At 33.8% G+C, this 19,881-nt stretch overlaps 1 protein-coding gene and 1 non-coding gene across 2 annotated transcripts in view; both read right to left on the reverse strand.

Moving 5' to 3' along the window:
- Positions 1–19,881, reverse strand: part of LOC103507761 (dopamine D2-like receptor) — a 71,858-nt gene that overhangs the window by 8,496 nt on the left and 43,481 nt on the right. Inside the window, exons 3-5 of the mRNA XM_008472271.3 lie at positions 14,698–14,950; positions 6,549–6,737; positions 2,806–2,927 (exon numbers count right to left, since the gene is read on the reverse strand). Of these exons, the coding sequence (XP_008470493.1) occupies positions 2,806–2,927; positions 6,549–6,737; positions 14,698–14,950 (564 nt within the window). The remainder of the gene's footprint in view (positions 1–2,805; positions 2,928–6,548; positions 6,738–14,697; positions 14,951–19,881) is intronic.
- Trnal-cag lies at positions 10,195–10,277 on the reverse strand. Its single transcript has one exon. It is a non-coding gene; the product is annotated as a tRNA-Leu (tRNA).

The following is a 19,881-nucleotide window of genomic DNA, read 5'->3' on the forward strand; positions in this document are numbered from 1 at the left end:
TGGAAAAAAAAAAAATTTTTTTTGTTTTAAAAAAAAAAAAAAAAAAAAAAAAAAAATGTGGAGCCTAAAGGAAGAGGAAAATATAGCAACATCAAAAACAGCGGCGATAATGAGAATAGGTATAATAAAGAAACCACCTATGAAAAAGGAATCTTAACAAAAGAAAATTTCACATGATTAACAACAGTAATTAAGGTTATTCATTCATTTATTATTATTATTTATGAGTTTTAATTACAATCAGTCAGTGAACTATAAGTATAGGATATGACGAGTTATTTATTCATACTTAGGTGTAAATAAAACAATATTCTAATAAAAATAAAAATCATTGTAATAATAGAAAGTAAAAATTAGGTAGGTATGCATCTATTATTATGTAAAAGTTAAAGATCCATGACAGAAGTTGAAATAACGGACTAAGTACAAATATATTTATTTTTCATTGCACATTGCATACTCACAAAGATACCCGGCGTTCATACAAATTTTGTCCCAGCTTTGAGATGAAAATCAGTGGATGTAGCACATTTTCAGGGGAATTTGAACCAACACTACCAAGTGGTGTGTAATGAGTAATGAAGGAAAGTCGATAACAAGTTAGTATTGAGATTATCATAAAAGTGGTACCAGCATACCAATACTAGGTAGTTACCAATTTGGTCCCTGTCAGTTGCCATTCACGTCTACTGTTCTTTTCTGTTCTAGAACGTAGGAATTGCAATTTTACTGTCGTTCTTTCTTTCTATTTCTCTCCCTCTCTCTTTCTCCTCTGATTATTGCTTTCATTACAATTTTCTTGTTAATTAGAATCAAAAAAGCTTCGTCAGCAATTAAAAACTTGAAAACTGGTGAATATTTCATCACGAGTCCCTATGGACTGGTGCCATCATTATTTACAGCTATCAGTTAGTAGATTCCCAGAAGTCTCTGACAGCTTTTGGAGTGGGTCTTTTTCTCATGTACCATAGCATAGGTAGGCAGGTTGGATTTTTAATTTGATCGCGACCAATTCAAAGAAACCCATTTTATTAAATGGTATACAGTATTCTTTATACTCCAAGTCATGTCATATTTCAAGTTAGGTAGGCACTTGTATAATGAACTAACCCTGAAGGATAAGAATGAACTTCCCAATACTGTTACTTTAGTTGAGAGCAGGTAAATAAATCTAAAGTTCCCATTTCCCATTCTTTCCATCGCTCATTGAGACACCGCATTTTCATCTTTCTCCAATTTGTTATCTCAAGAACAATGCTAACATGAATGAAAAAAAGAAAAATGTCTATAAAACATGTAAAACAAACTACTTCTCATTGTTCGTTCAAGAGTATGGAAAATCTATGCAATTTATTTCAACTTGAAGTGCACTAAAATGGAAAATAAGCTGAACATTACAGGGCAGGTAGGTACGAGAAACTTCCTAAAAGTCCCTACATGAGTATGAAAGTTTGCTAAAATGGAAAATAAGCTGAACATTACAGGGCAGGTAGGTACGAGAAACTTCCTAAAAGTCCCTACATGAGTATGAAAGTTTGGAGAAACGGCTTTAGGCCTTTGATAACATAACACATTCATCAAGGATCTAGCTTTACTTTTAGATATTATGTTTGTATAAGACATAATTATTGTAGCCTAGTCTCGTACAAGGGAAATTGTACTGAGTGAAATCAGAGCACAAAACCCTTCACCCTTCAGCTGCAGGTTCAAAGGAAACTTATTGGAGAAAAGTTAGGTAGGCATATTTCTAAGAATAAATAAAACGTGTTACTTTTATTTCGAGTTTGAATACAGAGGCTTTATGTTATCGAAAATGAAAGTAATAATGAGGAAACGTAGACAAATCAAGAAAACTCGTAGAAAATCAGGGATTAGAAAGAACAAGAAACCAAGTATGTAGATATTTTATGTACCAATAAAGTACATAGGTAACTTTGTACGAGTATGCGAGGAAACGTAGACAAATAAAGAAAACTCGTGGAAAATCAGGGATTAGAAAGAACAAGAAACCAAGTATGTAGATATTTTATGTACCAATAAAGTACATAGGTAACTTTGTACGAGTATAGGTAGAAGCATATGTGAGTATTATACCAGGGTTAGACACAACGAAACACTTCATTTCTCGTAAAAGTCGAAGATTTTTCTACTTCTTTTTTGAATTCATTTGAATTTCATTAGGACTATTTGGGTAGCTTCAAGCTACTATGTGACTAGCAACCATTATTGCATTCGCGAAATTAAATAATAATAATAAAAAAGTAGAAACTTGGGGTAGGTACAAATTAATCAGCGAAGCGGTTACTAAAAGTTGTGTATTGCCTTCAGCATAACACAAAGCTTGGGTAGACGCATATGTGAGTATTATACCAGGTTAGACACAACGAAACACTTCATTTCTCGTAAAAGTCGAACATTTTTCTACTTCTTTTTTGAATTTATTTGAATTTCATTAGGACTCTTTGGGTAGCTTCAAGCTACTATGTGACTAGCAACCATTATTGCATTTGCGAAATTAAATAATAATAATAATAATAATAATAAAAAAAAAGTAGAAACTTGGGGTAGGTACAAATTAATCAGCGAAGCGGTTACTAAAAGTTGTGTATTGCCTTCAGCATAACACAAAGCTTGAAACAAAATGTGAGGAAACAATAAAGATACTTACACTGCTTCCTCCACAACAGTCGCCAATATAAACTCTGTACACTTTTCATTGGGTAGCACGTTGCACTCATCCCCGGAGCCTGGAGATCTATCACCTTCATCATCTATAAAATGTGAGGAAACAATAAAGATACTTACACTGCTTCCTCCACAACGGTCGCCAATATAAACTCTGTACACTTTTCATTGGGTAGCACGTTGCACTCATCCCCGGAGCCTGGAGATCTATCACCTTCATCATCTATCTCGGCTTCATCATCCTGGGAACAAACAAAATTCTGAGGTCAGAACAATAGAAAAAAATCTGGAAGAAAAAAATCTAAAAGGTATTAAAAATGTTTCCGCTACATTTGGTCTCAACGTCTTTGGGGAAAAATTTAGTTTTTCCGGAATTTGTACCGACACAAGGCCCATTTTTGCGTGTTTTGTAAATTCGAAAGGAATAATAAAAGGAACTCAGTGAGAAACTACCTACATAAATAATATACCTTCCTAGTTTTTTATGGAGTCTACGGGAATACAATTCCAATTTTTACAAAGAGTAAAACTGATAAGTCTATGTAAGAGATATTTACATAAAATGTATATAGGTATTTTTATCTTTTTTCATCTTCTAAGAAAATGAAGAAAGGGCGTAAGAAAGAGAAAAAGATTCTGAACACAATCATACCACCAATAAATTAGAGAAAGTACAAAGGGCCGAGCTTACGAGTGAACCAAGTTATGAATAAGTCATTCCAGATTATCTCTTTCACATGGTGGGTAATATCCAGCACAAGAGATGCAAATTTTCCAATAATAAATTCACATCTTAGAAACATAATACTCGCACGAGGTTTAAGATTTTCCACAATTGGATCCCGCTATCTCAAAACTCATGGCAAAGTTTGGGTGAATGGGTAGTGATCGTATAATATATAGTGGTATAAATATGCTTTATCGTGATTTATTTATTACCCACTCATTCTCTTCTTCTTTCCGGAAGAAAAGAAATAAACTTTAATGAACAGATACCATTTTATGAGTCCACTAGAAAGAAATTCAACTTGTCTTCAAGATGAAGGTTCCGTATTAGAAACGAGATAAGCATTTGGGGATTTGAAAATAATTTTATGTTTCAAGATAGAAATGTAGGAAATCCTGGATAATTGGACAGGTTTGACTAAAATATGACAGCTTAAACGGTATTGTTTCGATACGAAACGATTGTCAAGGGTAATCTCTCCCATTCAACCCTGATATTCACACCAACTTAGGAGATAGGTACGAGTATGCACCAACAGATAAACAAGTTGCAAGGAAATAAAAGAAATTACGATAAATAAGTGCAAATATGGAAGAACTTAAGAAGAAGCTGAAGATATAAAACGCAATTTACGTGATTTGTTTTCCAGATTTTACTAAACAATCTAAAAATGCTTGTACTTAGATAGGTATATCGTGTATGGTTTAATAGATGGAAAATAATAAACTATCGTGAACAATAATAAAAATTCAGTCTATTATTTTTGGAAAGCAAAAACTCATTACAATTTTTAGTCTAAATTTGATGTCACGTACCTGTTTCTTACATACACACTTATAATTATGTAAACATTGTAAACTTTTGCTAATTCTTTAGCAAGGGGAATTTCAGGCTGGTATGCTCTCTGTTAGTCCCCCAGCCATATTCATAAAAATAATATGAAAAATCACAGCTGGTGAAGGCTGTGCTGGGACTTTTGCGTCATACTGTACATCTAACATATTATTCTTTGTGTTTAGGAAAATTTAAATTTGTGTAACTTTAATTGTTCATAAAAACAAGAAAGTTTGTGCGAGATAGGTAGGTAATTCAATTCAATAATTTTAAACAAAATTTAGTCCCAACCATAGGTGACTCATTACCATATTGCCCCAAAAAACTCTCCAAAAGCCGAAACAGTCTGAATTTGCATAATTTTGAACATTGGCTTTACTTTTTCAAATTATTTGCTAGTGTTCTGCCTACACTCGTATACCATTTAATCAAAGTTTTGGATAACTTCTTTTTTTTATTACTAAACACCTGATATTCACACCAACTTAGGAGATAGGTACGAGTATGCACCAACACATAAACAAGTTGCAAGGAAATAAAAGAAATTACGATAAATAAGTGCAAATATGGAAGAACTTAAGAAGAAGCTGAAGATATAAAACGCAAAACAAAAGCAGAAGGAGAATAATAAAACTAACTATCAACACGGTTTCAGTCCATCGAGGATAATAACTGAGAATAATTTTAAATTACAATTATTTTTATATTAAGTACATGGAGAGAAAAGTCTTGTGGTAGTTGTTGATACCTCTTTATCCGTAATGGTTTCTATTGAGGTCTTGCTCTAAATGCAGCATTTCAACTTAACACAGAACTTGAGGGTATATTTCAAGATACCTACGTTTAATCTCAAGAAATTTTCTGAATATATAATACCAATATACCATTATACCCGGGTTGCTTATTTCTTGATGGATCAGAATTTCAAGTTTTTTTTTTCTTCTAAAATAAAGCTCTAGCTCTCTTTTACCCAGCTGTATTTAGGTAGTAAGTTCTGGGCTATACATATAGGTATTAGGTACAAGTAAACTGTTAGCATAATGTTGATCTAAGCTGACAATCTAAATAAAGCGCTATTTATATCAATTGAAAATGTTCTCCTGAATTTTCAGATACAAATTTTCCAATCCAGATCAACTAGGTAAATTCTAGGTTATTCCGTGGAGTTATGTAGACACAGGAGAATGAGGTTCAACAGATGAGAATTCAACCTCATTTTCCTTGCTTAATAATGAGGTTATATCAATAGGTTGGTATCATTCGATGCAGAAACGAATGAGCTTTGAAATAATTACGAAGGTTTCTAAAAAAAAAGAAAAAAGGGCTTGCAACTCACAGGTCCATTCAAATATTTTGTGGACTTGTGTTATTCTGTCATATTTTCCGGTTTAGAAAATATGCCAGAGCTTAATTTAGCGTTGAATTTTATCTTTAGCTTTAGTAAAAAAAAGCACACAATTTAAATCTGATTAAACTCCTTGAATTTTCATTCCATGTGAAAAAACTATAAGGGAAGATTCATTTTGAAAACGGCGAAAAATCAGATAAAATTTTAATTTTATTAAAATATTTAAAATTAGAAAGAAGAGAGATTTATGTTTAATCGCGTGTGGGAGGGAGAGACCTTTGCAAGTAAATTCATTCAAAAATTTTCATCCTGTTGAGTGGGCTTTATTATCTGGAAAATTCATGATTTTATTAGATTTCTAATGTACAGAAATGCCAATACTTCAAATTTCAAATTGTTCTCTCAACAAAATTTATCTACCTCTATAGATATGTTGTTCCTACCTATTCATACGCTTAGTTTAAGAATGAGGGGAAACATGTTGGTAGATAGGTATCTAATTTTCTGATGATTTGATGCAAATGAGTCCCGTACAAATATTCAATACCTAGATTTCTTTGAACTCTAACCTTGCGATTACAAAAGAAAAAAATAGAATTCAAAATCGTTATTCTGGAATAATTGAACGAATAAACGAACGAAGAAAACATACATTCTTTTTGAAGTTTACATTTTGTAGTTCTTATAAAAATTTCATCTCTAACTTTTCTTCCCTCTTTTTGTTCATATTATTTTTTTTTCTGGAACTTGGTTTTTTTCTTCTAAAATAATGCTCTAGCTCTCTTTTACCCAGCTGTATTTAGGTAGTAAGTCCTGGGCTATACATATAGGTATTAGGTACAAGTAAACTGTTAGCATAATGTTGATCTAAGCTGACAATCTAAATAAAGCGCTATTTATATACTTGGACTAGGAGCAGGACTTATATACCTACTTGGATTATAAGAAACTTACCTGACTTCCACTTCCAGTACAAGTTGGACCCTCATCCAGTAAACTACTTGGTACCAGACTAGATGCTACCAGCGTAGTCTCGGCCAGTCTTCTGGTCTGCGCCACATTTTCAATTACAATACCAGGCTTCATCTCTGATAAGTGAGGCTTCCGGGCTGCTTTCGCTTTTTTGGCTCGCTTACTAAGCGCCTGAGGAACAGAAAAAATGGAAAATAAGTAGGTAGGTATCATGATTTGTGGTAAAGCTGTTTACCACGGTGTCTTCTGGCGGAAACAAAGAAACACAATGGCACAGGGTTATGCAATAGGGGAAAATAAGTAGGTATCATGATTTGTGGTAAAGCTGTTTACCACGGTGTCTTCTGGCGGAAACAAAGAAACACAATGGCACAGGGTTATGCAATAGTTTGAGGTACACCCGCCCACTAACATTAATTCGTACATTTCATAGGAAGGACTTATCATTCCCTTTGTAACTATTGTCAAAGATGAAGGAGTGCTTGAAAATATGGAATATTTTCCCAAGTGATTGACGTAGTAAACTCTTGTGGGCTAAGCTATTTGACAAACAAACCGATCCTTTCGATGCCTTTGAGTACACAATTCCGATGACGAGGGTATTAATATAGTTGTCTAACGAAATCAAAAACATCTCAATAGCTCTCTAAAAAGACTACGTCAATGGATAGGAAGAAGAAAAAGAAGAAGGAAGAGGAGGAGGAGGAGTTACAAGAAGTGTGAGAGAAGAAGGAGACGTAGGTATAAGAAAGAAAGGTCAGTTCAGAAAGGAGATGTCAATTAAAGAAATCACCGAGTGTAAGACGCAAGAGAAGAAATATCTAAACGGACGACCCAGGGGAACTAATACAAGCAGCTTAATGTGTTTTCTTTTTTCAAGCAAAATGAAGACGAGGACTTAGGTAAAAGGTTTTTTTTTTCCTATTGAGCTTTTCAGGACGGAAATGTCAGGACTTATTTAACAGAAGTGAAATAAACCTAAAGCTGTTAATAAGTAACACCTCCATTTATTATAGGTGGTTTTAGAGCAGATGTCTCTTCGTTTTATTTTTAGATCTGGGACCATAACTAACTACATGGATTGTTTGGAACGGGGAGTTTTTTTCGACTAGCCAGTGACCTAATAATGAAATTATTCAAATTTACTCAACAGACTGCATGCAACTTAGATGATTCAGAATTTTTTTTTTTATCGACTACAAACGATTCATTTTAGCTTAGGGACTTTGGTGCCTTCAGGGAGCGCATGAAACAAATATTTAAAATTTCGATCGATTGAAATTTTCATTAACTTTTCAGATTGAAAATGTAGGGTATCATTCTAGGACAGGAAAATTCCTGGGAGAGGAAGGATGATATTACAGGATTTTTTTTCGATCGAATTCCATTATGTTCGTGGGTTTGATTTTTGAGTTGGTTGATCAGATTAGCCATTCCAATAACTATTGTGCTTTTGGGAGAACATTGTATAGGTTCTTTAGAGTGATATGCTCTAGAAAGTAAAGAAATAAATTGAGGAACCAGAATGTCAAGTTTTATCCCCACTTTTCATTATTTTGCTACCAAATCCAATAACCTTGGGGAAAGGGGTCTGTGTTTTTTTCAGAGGAAAGCATCGTTTATATTTCAGAAGCTTAGGAAAACAACATACCTACCAACCTACCTAGAGAAGGAAATTTGAGCTTGCATGCACTAAAACCTATTGAGCTTTTCAGGACGGAAATGTCAGGACTTATTTAACAGAAGTGAAATAAACCTAAAGCTGTTAATAAGTAACACCTCCATTTATTAAAGGTGGTTTTAGAGCAGATGTCTCTTCGTTTTATATTTAGATCTGGGACCATAACTAACTACATTCCCCCTGGTTTAAATTTTGTATCTCAGTTAAAGTGAGTTTTAACCAAATTTGTGACCGTAGGTGGTTTTAGAGCAGATGTCTCTTCGTTTTATTTTTAGATCTGGGACCATAACTAACTACATTCCCCCTGGTTTAAATTTTGTATCTCAGTTAAAGTGAGTTTTAACCAAATTTGTGACCGTATTCCCGGAAATTCTTCTAGACACAGGCCAAGATGGGATGAAGGAAGAAATTTTAGAAATGTTTGTCACCATCTGGCAAAAATCTAGTTCAACATTCAAAATGACACTCGATCTATCATGCTGAGAGATGTTTTACTGATTTCTTGACTGATTTAATCCGATTTGTAAGCTCTAAAAATAAATCTTTTTTTTGTCTAAAAACTTGCTCAGAACTTTCTTTGTACTTATTATTTGTTTGTGAGAAAAGCATGTTGGCGTAACTTACGTACACTGTTTTAATTTAATTTTAACTCTCTTTCTGTTACTTCCCGACGTATTTTTATTTTCTTTTTTCTTTCCTTTTCATTTTCTTATCACATGTTTTTCTCTTTCCATCAAAGAGTTCCTAACACAGTTGTTACACTTTTTCTATGAAACAATCTCTTGACTTTTTTATTGGTAGGTAGGTACGAGTATCTCTTCGCATCTTTATATACTTCTCTTTTACTTTTTTATTTCTTTTATTGCTCTCTCCTGCGATCCTCTTTTGATTCCCTTCTTACCGCCTCTTCTCTATCTCATCTCATTCTTAATTTTATCATTCTGTATCTCACAAATGCTACTTTGTCAAATTTTTAACTTAATAACGAAAGTTTTCAGTACATTTTATTTACTTTTCGTTCTCTCTGGGTTTTTCTCAAACTTTACGTTGCCTGTGTATTTTTTACGTTATATTTTATTTCCATTTTATTACTCCTTTTTCTTACTTTTCTTTGGTAGGTATAGGTACTTATTCTACTTTTCCCTTTCAATCTTACGTCCATTTGTTTGGATTTTTTTACGTAAACCCTTCTCCAAATATTAAAGACAATTTGAGACACAATGATACGTAATACGTATTAAACTCCGTGTTCGTAATTGGTAGATGCATAAAAAATCTCATTTTCGAAGGAGTCCTTTTCCATAATGAACTGACCTACACATTTTGAGGGAATCTTTACGCCTTTAGTATTTTTTTCGAGTGTTCACCCGCATTTTCTTTACTAAAGGCTCCTGATAAGACCTTTGAATGACATTATCTTTTACACGATAAAACATGGGCGGGGATTACACAATGGGATTTTAATATAAGTCTATTATTACCTTGTGAATTTCAGTCGAACGTAGCACACTTAAAAAGCCTGGCTTAGCAAAATGACCGTCTGGCTAGTGTTTTAGAAACTCTAGGAGTTACAATGTGGGTATGTCTCTCAAGAGAGGAAAAAAATGTTGATAAGGCATTTATGACCTAAGGTTTTTTTTCCCTATCTAAGGGTCCTTTTTTCTAGACACATCAGCAATTGAGTTTAATTAGAAAAATGTAAAAAATTTTAGCCCTTACTTTGCTGTTTATGTAAAGCAAACTAGACACCTTTTTTTATAACTTTTTTTATAACAAGTTTTGGTATTTAGAAATTTGTTCAATATATGGGGCAACATCTGATTGCGCCAAAAACCCCAAAATTCTAATGGAGACTAATTTCGCCAATTCAAAAATATACTCCGATTCGTTAAAAGAACTGGAATTTAAATTAACCAAACCATCTCGTAAAACGAGGGTAAAAATATTTGTCAGAAGTGGGATTCGAACCCACGCCCACAGAGTGGACTGCGACCTGAACGCAGCGCCTTAGACCGCTCGGCCATCCTGACTTGATGAAGTACTCCGGTATAATTGCCAAATTTATAAGAATTCTTTCAGACATTAACTTTAAATTCAATGCTTACTATTCAACGCTTATTGTTGGCATCGATAAGCACTGTATTCTTATCTGATAATGATAACGCATAAGATACTATCTGAGTATGCGCACCAATCTAACGGTGCGCGCACGAATACCTACTATGCAGATTGTTTTGTTTACAATCGTCCAGACTCAGAAAATCATCCGATTTTATCTTGATAAATAGCGATATTAAACCGTTGTCAAGATGAATTAGAATCCGTAACTACCAACTGCGAACCATTTAGGATTGTCCTAAATCAGAGGGAAAATTATTAGTAGTACAGGAAAATTAGACTTTCACTTCGGAAAAATTAGTAACAAAGGGTTTTCTTCGCCAAAAGCTTCGGTATCTGACCCTGAATCATGGCTCAAAAGTCCCCTAAAATCCCCTGTACGCTTGACCGATAAGATTAAAGGCTTTTTGTTTTCTAATGGGTCGTGGTGAAATAACCAGTCATGTCAAAGAGTTCAAAATCAAAAGTTTTGCTCAAACATCCAAATTCCATTTTGAAAACATAAATGTAATAGGTAGTAAGTCAAAAAAAGGAGAAGTTTTCGGGGGAAATAAAAAATAAAACTTCCATTCACAAAGTTTTGTGATATTTTAGCATTTTTAGTCGTTGCATATTCGGGTACCTATTTACATTTTACCTTTACCTTATTCACCATTAAGGTCCATTTTTTACCCTTTTTACCTTTTTTTTATGTAAGGTACCTACATCCTTGTTTTTATTAATTTTATTATTATTTTAATGAATAATAAAAATAAAAAAAAAACATAATGAACATTCACGTAAGTAAATATGTACACATTGTTAGTATTACCTATTTATTTAGGTTTGCAGGATCCATCTACTCGTTTGTGATCAAGAAAAATCTTGAGCTTTTAAAATTAGAGATAAGTTCTGATTTGACTCACAAATTATTAAGATTTACGTGATTTGTTTTCCAGATTTTACTAAACAATCTAAACATGCTTGTACTTAGATATATCGTGTATTCTTCAATAGATGGAAAATAATAAACTATCGTGAACAATAATAAAAATTCAGTCTATTATTTTTGGAAAGCAAAAACTCATTACAATTTTTAGTCTAAATTTGATGTCACGTACCTGTTTCTTACATACACACTTATAATTATGTAAACATTGTAAACTTTTGCTAATTCTTTAGCAAGGGGAATTTCAGGCTGGTATGCTCTCTGTTAGTCCCCCAGCCATATTCATAAAAATAATATGAAAAATCACAGCTGGTGAAGGCTGTGCTGGGACTTTTGCGTCATACTGTACATCTAACATATTATTCTTTGTGTTTAGGAAAATTTAAATTTGTGTAACTTTAATTGTTCATAAAAACAAGAAAGTTTGTGCGAGATAGGTAGGTAATTCAATTCAATAATTTTAAACAAAATTTAGTCCCAACCATAGGTGACTCATTACCATATTGCCCCAAAAAACTCTCCAAAAGCCGAAACAGTCTGAATTTGCATAATTTTGAACATTGGCTTTACTTTTTCAAATTATTTGCTAGTGTTCTGCCTACACTCGTATACCATTTAATCAAAGTTTTGGATAACTTCTTTTTTTTATTACTAAACTGGGTTAGTACATGCCTTTTGGTGAGGACGTTCGCAGGAAGGCATGGGTTCAATCCCAGCCGAGGTATGGAATGTTATCCTCTATTTTTTTTTTTTTTACCACAATGTCCAAAATCATGGATTTCTAGTTACCTATAGGTATGTCGTATGTAAGTTTACGAAGAGTTTACTTATGAATTATTCGCACTAATATTGGCATAAAATTTGTATGGTCGCCTAGAAATTCTTTCATGTATGCAATGGGCCTTACTGCAAATGATAAACTCATGACTATCTCCTTTGATGCCAGACTACTTTTCCAACATCCTGTGCTACAAATCTAAAGTCACTTAAGAGTTTACTTATGAATTATTCGCACTAATATTGGCATAAAATTTGTATGGTCGCCTAGAAATTCTTTTATGTATGCAATGTGCCTTACTGCAAATGATAAACTCATGACTATCTCCTTTGATGCCAGACTACTTTTCCAACATCCTGTGCTACAAATCTAAAGTCACTTTTGTCACGTATACCTCCCATGTGAGAAGAAATATCTAATTTTTAATTTCCTCTGGAAAAAAAATATTAAGAAGAAGGAGATAAATGGAAACGTTACACGCTTTTTAATTTAATTATATTACATACGAGCTTCTGACTTCGTATGATATTTTGACATTAAATCCTTTGAATAGGTAGGTACGCTTTTCTGCTTCCTTTCAGTGCCCTTTTTGCTCCTTGAGAAAGACATCAAGTCGGGAGGAAAGTTGGAATAAAGTAGAAAATCGAACGGCCTTTGTGTGTGAAATGTGAAATGTACCTTTGTCTCGTACCACCATTTTATTTTTGAATATCTTTCTCCTAAAAATAATGAATAAATTATGCAAGACCTATAGCACTACAACGAAATCACTTGATTTTTTTATGACTCACAAAGTAACAACAATAATAATTGTTAGAAAAATAAAATTGTCGCTACTTATTATTAGCGATGATTTTATTTTTCTTGTAAACAGATTGGATCGATGAAATCTACCAAAATGAAAAAGTCAAGAGACCACTTCTACCCCCCTTTCTCACGTCTTTCTTTCAGGGATATCTCTATTCATTGAGTTGCAAATGGAAATTCCTAGTAGTCAAATTTCACTTAGTATTTTGAACTGTCACATAAGAATCTTACGAGGCAGGGTCAGTTATTTTGGGAAAGGAAAACAGGAGAACATTTTAGTTAGATTATTACGTCAGAAAATCAACATTTTCACCTTGAAAGGTATTACAATACCAAAATAATCCTTGTATATTTCTTAACTGAAATAAATATTCCTATCAGAGGACTATTTATGTGTAGATGAAATGAAACTGTAGTGACAGTACCATTAATAGCTTGCCAAGAAAACTCATATTTTATACTAGAAAAAAGGAAGAATAAAAATTTATATATAAATAGATACAATTTATATTTTTTGCGAATAAATAACTCATTCACGCTATCGTAACCGGAACTGAAATCTTTTAAATAGTAGTAAAAAAATCCTGTTTATTATTATTATTTAGGTATATGTATAAAAAGAGTAGGGTTTTGCCAAAATATGAACTGAAATAAATCATCGTTCTTACATGTACAATTATTTAAAATTATGCCCCCCCCCCCCCCCCAAAAAAAACTGGGTGTTGAAAAAGAGTAGGAGCCCTCAAACACAATGGCAACAGCATATTAGGTAAATGTTCCATGTGGGAATCAAAAAAGCTTCGTCAGCAATTAAAAACTTGAAAACTGGTGAATATTTCATCACGAGTCCCTATGGACTGGTGCCATCATTATTTACAGCTATCAGTTAGTAGATTCCCAGAAGTCTCTGACAGCTTTTGGAGTGGGTCTTTTTCTCATGTACCATAGCATAGGTAGGCAGGTTGGATTTTTAATTTGATCGCGACCAATTCAAAGAAACCCATTTTATTAAATGGTATACAGTATTCTTTATACTCCAAGTCATGTCATATTTCAAGTTAGGTAGGCACTTGTATAATGAACAAACCCTGAAGGATAAGAATGAACTTCCCTATACTGTTACTTTAGTGTTGAGAGTAGGTATAAATAAATCTAAAGTTCCCATTTCCCATTCTTTCCATCGCTCATTGAGACACCGCATTTTCATCTTTCTCCAATTTGTTATCTCAAGAACAATGCTAACATGAATGAAAAAAAGAAAAATGTCTATAAAACATGTAAAACAAACTACTTCTCATTGTTCGTTCAAGAGTATGGAAAATCTATGCAATTTATTTCAACTTGAAGAAGGATTTATAATTCAGTTCTCCAGTTCTGAATACATCAATAGAGTCAATAGCTCTTGAACTAATTTATATGTCTCACTTGTCAAACACAATATAATATACTTGATTGTCAAGAGGAAAAATTGTATAATATATGTACCCTACTTATGAATATACATACCTACATACATACGCGTGTATGCATAAATAATACTTAGAGGTATTTGGTGAGTTTTTGCATGCTTCAATTTTGAAAATTAAATAGAGGCGGGGTAGGTTCTCATTCTTGTGAATCCATTGAGTTTAGGTTGTATTGAATAAGGTTTAATGGACCGGGACATTTTTTTATGTTCCTTCCTTTTAATGAGATTTTATAAACCTATAATAAATAACATAGAGTGGCTCATATTGATATTGGATTTCTACGTATTCTAAAACATGGGCTCTTCAATTTCCATCAATCTGAAATTCAGGGCATTGTGATTACTACTTACCTTAAAAATATTGTAGTATAAAAACACCATAATAATGCACGGGATATAAAAACTGGACAGGGATGAATAAATGATAAAGTCAGAGCTGTAGAAGAGACACAAGTCTGGTACTCGATCAGGCGTATTATTGAGACCTAGAACGATTGGACTTCCAATGGCCACACTGATAGCCCAGACCAGAACGATTGTGAGCCAGACACGCCGATTGTTTTTATGTTTGGCGTATTTGATTGGTTGAGTCACAGCTATATATCTGAAATCAGAAAAAAATAATAGTGGTGATGATAACATCTGATTTTTGAGGGAAAAATAACCACTGAATGGGGTTCATACTGAAAGCATTTTTCATCACCTAATCCTTAGATTTAAATGAACAAGCTGGGCCCGTCCCTCCGGGAAATTTTTAGCCTGTAGTCTACTCGATCGTGGTTAAAGAAAATTAGTACCTATGTACTACTATTACTCGCACTACGTGTTCGGGAGGTTGCGTATACGGTCGCGCTGCACGCTCCCGGGGCTTCGCACGGTTGTGCATGCGGTCGCGCTTCGCATTCCCTTGTTTACGGTCGCGCTTCGCGCTCCCTATTACTAAATAATATAATTATGTTCCTACATACTTTCATCTTTCATGTAATGATTTAAAATCAAGACTAGAGCCCGTTCTTCCTTTATTCCTTTTAATGTTTCCTAATAACCACCAATATAATGTTTAAGTCACCCATCCATTTATTGGCCTTGCTCGGTGTAGCTTAACATGGGTGACGCTAAAACCGGTCTCAAATTAACGACTGATGTCTTATCTAAAATTTTCTTGCTTTGAGATCATAGGTCGTCGCGACAAATTTCAAGATCAGAGCTCATTTGTGTGAGAAAATGTGAAAAAAAAATCCCCCAAAAACCAGTTTTTTTTTTTTGGTTTTCTGGCTTTTTGTTTTCTGTACAATATTTGCACCACCACTTTCGTGTTCCTTGTAAAAAGACCTTTAATTTGATATATAGGTCGAACAGGTTTGGATAAGTCCTTCTGTGGGGACAGACAGACACCGAAGCAAATACAATAGTCCGTCCCTTATATCTTTTTATTACTATCGTAATAATAAAGGAAAGACGGGCTGAAAAGGTAGGTGTGTGGTCAAAGTCAAACTAGATATATAATTTTATTCCCTTTTTGTTCCAGAATTTTCTCATCTTATTGTGTGACTTCTGAGGCTACAAAGCTTAAAGTTTTAGGTCAAAGGATTCTAAAGGACATGAACTGTGGATATTTGGAGACATTATTGGGATTTTAACACTAGGCAATGTTATCAGATCAGCAGGAGTTGGAGCTGAATGTTATTTACAAAACTACTTAGTAGAGTGAAATATGTTTCGCCCTTTTAAAAGCTCTTAGTGTGGGAAAGTTCAGAGTTCAATTTACCTTCAAAGCTCTGTCGAGTTGGAAATTATCAAAAACATAGGAGGCGGAAGTGTTCCCTATTCACATTGTTTTAAAAGTTAAAAGGCTGTCTCTCTGCTCTCGGCATTTTATGTCATCTTTCAAATATCTGGAGAGGAAAATTCCTGGAAATTATCAAAAACATAGGAGGCGGAAGTGTTCCTATTCACATTGTTTTAAAAGTTAAAAGGCTGTCTCTCTGCTCTCGGCATTTTATGTCATCTTTCAAATATCTGGAGAGGAAAATTCTAGGGCACTTTGAGCTGTACGTACCTACTTGTGAAGATTTTTCATAACAGGGACAGGGACGTCCTGTGTTTACGAACAAACGAGAGCTTTGCGTTCTTTTCAGTGTCGAATAATAGGGAGGATCACATTATAATAATAGGGAGACACATATAAATAATATCACCTAACTATTTATCTCTCTATTGACTGGGTACTACAATCGCTTTTGCTGACGACCTTAAAATATAGCTAGGTACATAAATACGCAGCCCGAAGTGATTATGAACTCAAACCTTTTAAAATAATTTTACCCCAATTTATATGAACACAAATCCTAAATTTACAGAGTCCCGATCCGCAATTTTTACTGAAATATTCTCTGATTTTTGGCTACAAATAAGAGCAGGCACACCTCTGATGTTTAAAGAATTCAAGTACCTTTCAGTCTTTTGTCTCTTCACAAATCTTTGTTACTCGCCACTGGTCGAGATTTATGAAATTACCATACTTACACCGCACTTGCCCCCCCCCCCCCCCCATATCTAATTCCCGGCCTTAAAGATCATACTTTTAATCATATTTAGCCTGAGTTTTTCAATTTATGTCTCACAGTCTCATTCAATTTCCGAGATTCAAATGCTTATAAAATAGAAGGATGTGAAAACACATGTAGGTACCTAGGTATATTGTTTTAAAAAACGGTGTTGTTTTTGAGCACATACATTTCTAAAAATAAAACTGACGAGACATTTCGTCTCCAATGGTTTCAAGCTAGATTACAAAGCGAATGGTAAAAAAACATTGGTACTTACGTCATTTTTAATACCGCTATCACAGTTATTTTTTATCTAATGTTTTGATTTCTCCGGGTCCATTTGAATTCCATAGTTGAAAATTTAGTAAAACAAAGTTTCCCCATAGAACTAAAACAAAGTTTCCCTCTAGTATTCAATGTAGGTACATATCTATTCTACCAAAAGTAGAATTTAAAAATAAAGAGTAAAGGAATGACTTACCTATCTATACTTATGGCTACTAAATTGAAGATGGATGAAGTGCTACACATAACATCCATGGCGATATAAAAGTCACACACAAAGTCTGGAAGGCCCCACTTTCCATTAACCTGAAATAAAAAAACAAATAAGAAAACCGTTAAGATAAAAGACAAGTGACCTGTAGGTATACAAAGGGCAAGTAAACGGACAACAGGAACACATTCGAAAATTTAGTAAAACAAAGTTTCCCTCTAGTATTCAATGTAGGTACATATCTATTCTACTAAAAGTAGAAATTAAAAATAAAGAGTAAAGGAATGACTTACCTATCTATACTTATGGCTACTAAATTGAAGATGGATGAAGTGCTACACATAACATCCATGGCGATATAAAAGTCACACACAAAGTCTGGAAGGCCCCACTTTCCATTAACCTGAAATAAAAAAACAAATAAGAAAACCGTTAAGATAAAAGACAAGTGACCTGTAGGTATACAAAGGGCAAGTAAACGGACAACAGGAACACATTCCAGAGCTTTTTGGCATTTTGTCCTCTTTCGCAAATTTTTGTCCAGGGTCCAATTTCTGAAAGGAATGGTGTTGTATTTGGAGTAAATGCGGTACATATTTTAGTATTTTCCTACGAATCCCCTAATAATTATTTACTCACTTGTAGCTTATACACCAACATGTCATTCAGGAATGAGCCACAACAATGTTTTGATTAGAATTTACTGTCAATATCTTGTGGTTAATCTATCTGAATTTCCATTAGGCATCGACCTGTGAATGAGCCACAACAATGTTTTGATTAGAATTTACTGTCAATATCTTGTGGTTAATCTATCTGAATTTCCATTAGGCATCGACCTGTTGAATATTAAAACGAAAAGGCCGTCCATGATTGAAGCCATTGTTCATCGAAACTTCCGTAAAATTCAGCCAATATGACCGCGAAAAGACGAAAGCCAAATCATACCGAAAATGGGATTTTTTTTCATTCCTAAGAATCATGTCGTTCATGTCGTTCACTAGCCAGTACGCGTTCGTAGATATTACGGAAAAACATCAGTCGTTTATAAGACGCCCTGCTAAAAGACGTTGGGTACTTTTTTTATTTTGAAAGCATCGACAATTTTGTGTGCGACATAAGAAGTTTTATGGGGCACTTTTCAGCGAAATGCTCATAAAGGTCACGAGGAACTGGATAGAAAGTTTAGTACGACATTGAAAAGTTGAGAGCTAATACTTTTTATGTCCTGTCTCGGTTTTGGGAGGATTTCGAATTAGAAGGATGAATTTTATTGTTTATTTATGACAGAACGCTCCCTACCTTGTTTTTACTATCGCTTACCAGGACGGAAAAGTCCTTCCGAATCAGCCCTCGCGCCTCGTATGTTTTATTGTATGGAAAATAGTTAGTCTGTTTGAAAGTAATGAGATTGGTCGCGTACAGCCTTAAAGGCTAACACTAGAACGTCCCTGTTGGGTTGTAATTGAAGCTCAACTTAGTATATCTTTGGCAAAAAAAAGACATTTTCTAAGAACTTTTTTATTATCTGGTGAAATTCTCTAATGAATAAGGATAAAATTCTAGCCTAGGCTGGGATTAAATACTTCCTATTTACCAGACGAACGCCTTGACCACTGAACAAACTATGTGACTCTATACCTACCATTAACACAAGTATGTAGGTATAATATTTTATTATTTTTTAATAATACTAAAAATAATATAAAGAGCTGAGGGCGAAAAGAAAAGTTATATTGAAAAATAAATCCCCTGATCTGGGAGAGAGAGAAATAACATTATCGCACAGAGTTTCCTCGGAAAATGTTCCCATGTTGTATTTTCAATTCCCTATCTATCTTTCTCTCTTCCTCCCACTCCCTCCCCTCTTTCTCTCCTTCTATCAATTTCGATCTTGATTTAAAAAAAAAGGATCCCATTTTCATAGAAATTCAAGGCTACAACATAATATCGCCAATTGAAGGTAAGTAGAGAGGTAGTAAAATTTTCGACTTACCCTATCAAAGGGTAACTATCTAACTTTTTGTATTGAAGTTGATGAATAGTAAGTTGTACTCATGTGACTAGTATGTTGTTTTCATCAGGCTCATTGCTTTACCTCCTATTATGAAAGAGCTATTTTCAATTTCTGAATGTTTCTTCTATTGTATGTATGAAGAACTAGGGTTTTGTGTGTATGATGTCTGTTAATTGCTAAAAATTGCTCTGTTATTATATGCATTTTGTCCATTTCCTATGCAATTCCCAAGCTTATTTTTACCTTCTGTTACCACTATGAATAGAGAAATTATGCATAAAGATAATTATATGTTGGTCTCTTTAAAAGGAAATTTGAAGCTTTTTTTTGGATTATTGAGTGCCCATGTGCCCATTTTCCTCTCAATTACAAAACTTCTTTGAGGGAGAATGTCTGTAGGAAGAAAAAGATAAATTTCAAAATGAAAAAAAAAAAAAAAAAAAAAAAAAAAATTTTTTCCCAAACTACTGAAA

Source organism: Diaphorina citri, unplaced genomic scaffold (genome assembly GCF_000475195.1).
Source record: "Diaphorina citri unplaced genomic scaffold, Diaci psyllid genome assembly version 1.1 scaffold17, whole genome shotgun sequence".
Classification (NCBI taxonomy): Eukaryota; Metazoa; Arthropoda; class Insecta; order Hemiptera; family Psyllidae; genus Diaphorina; species Diaphorina citri.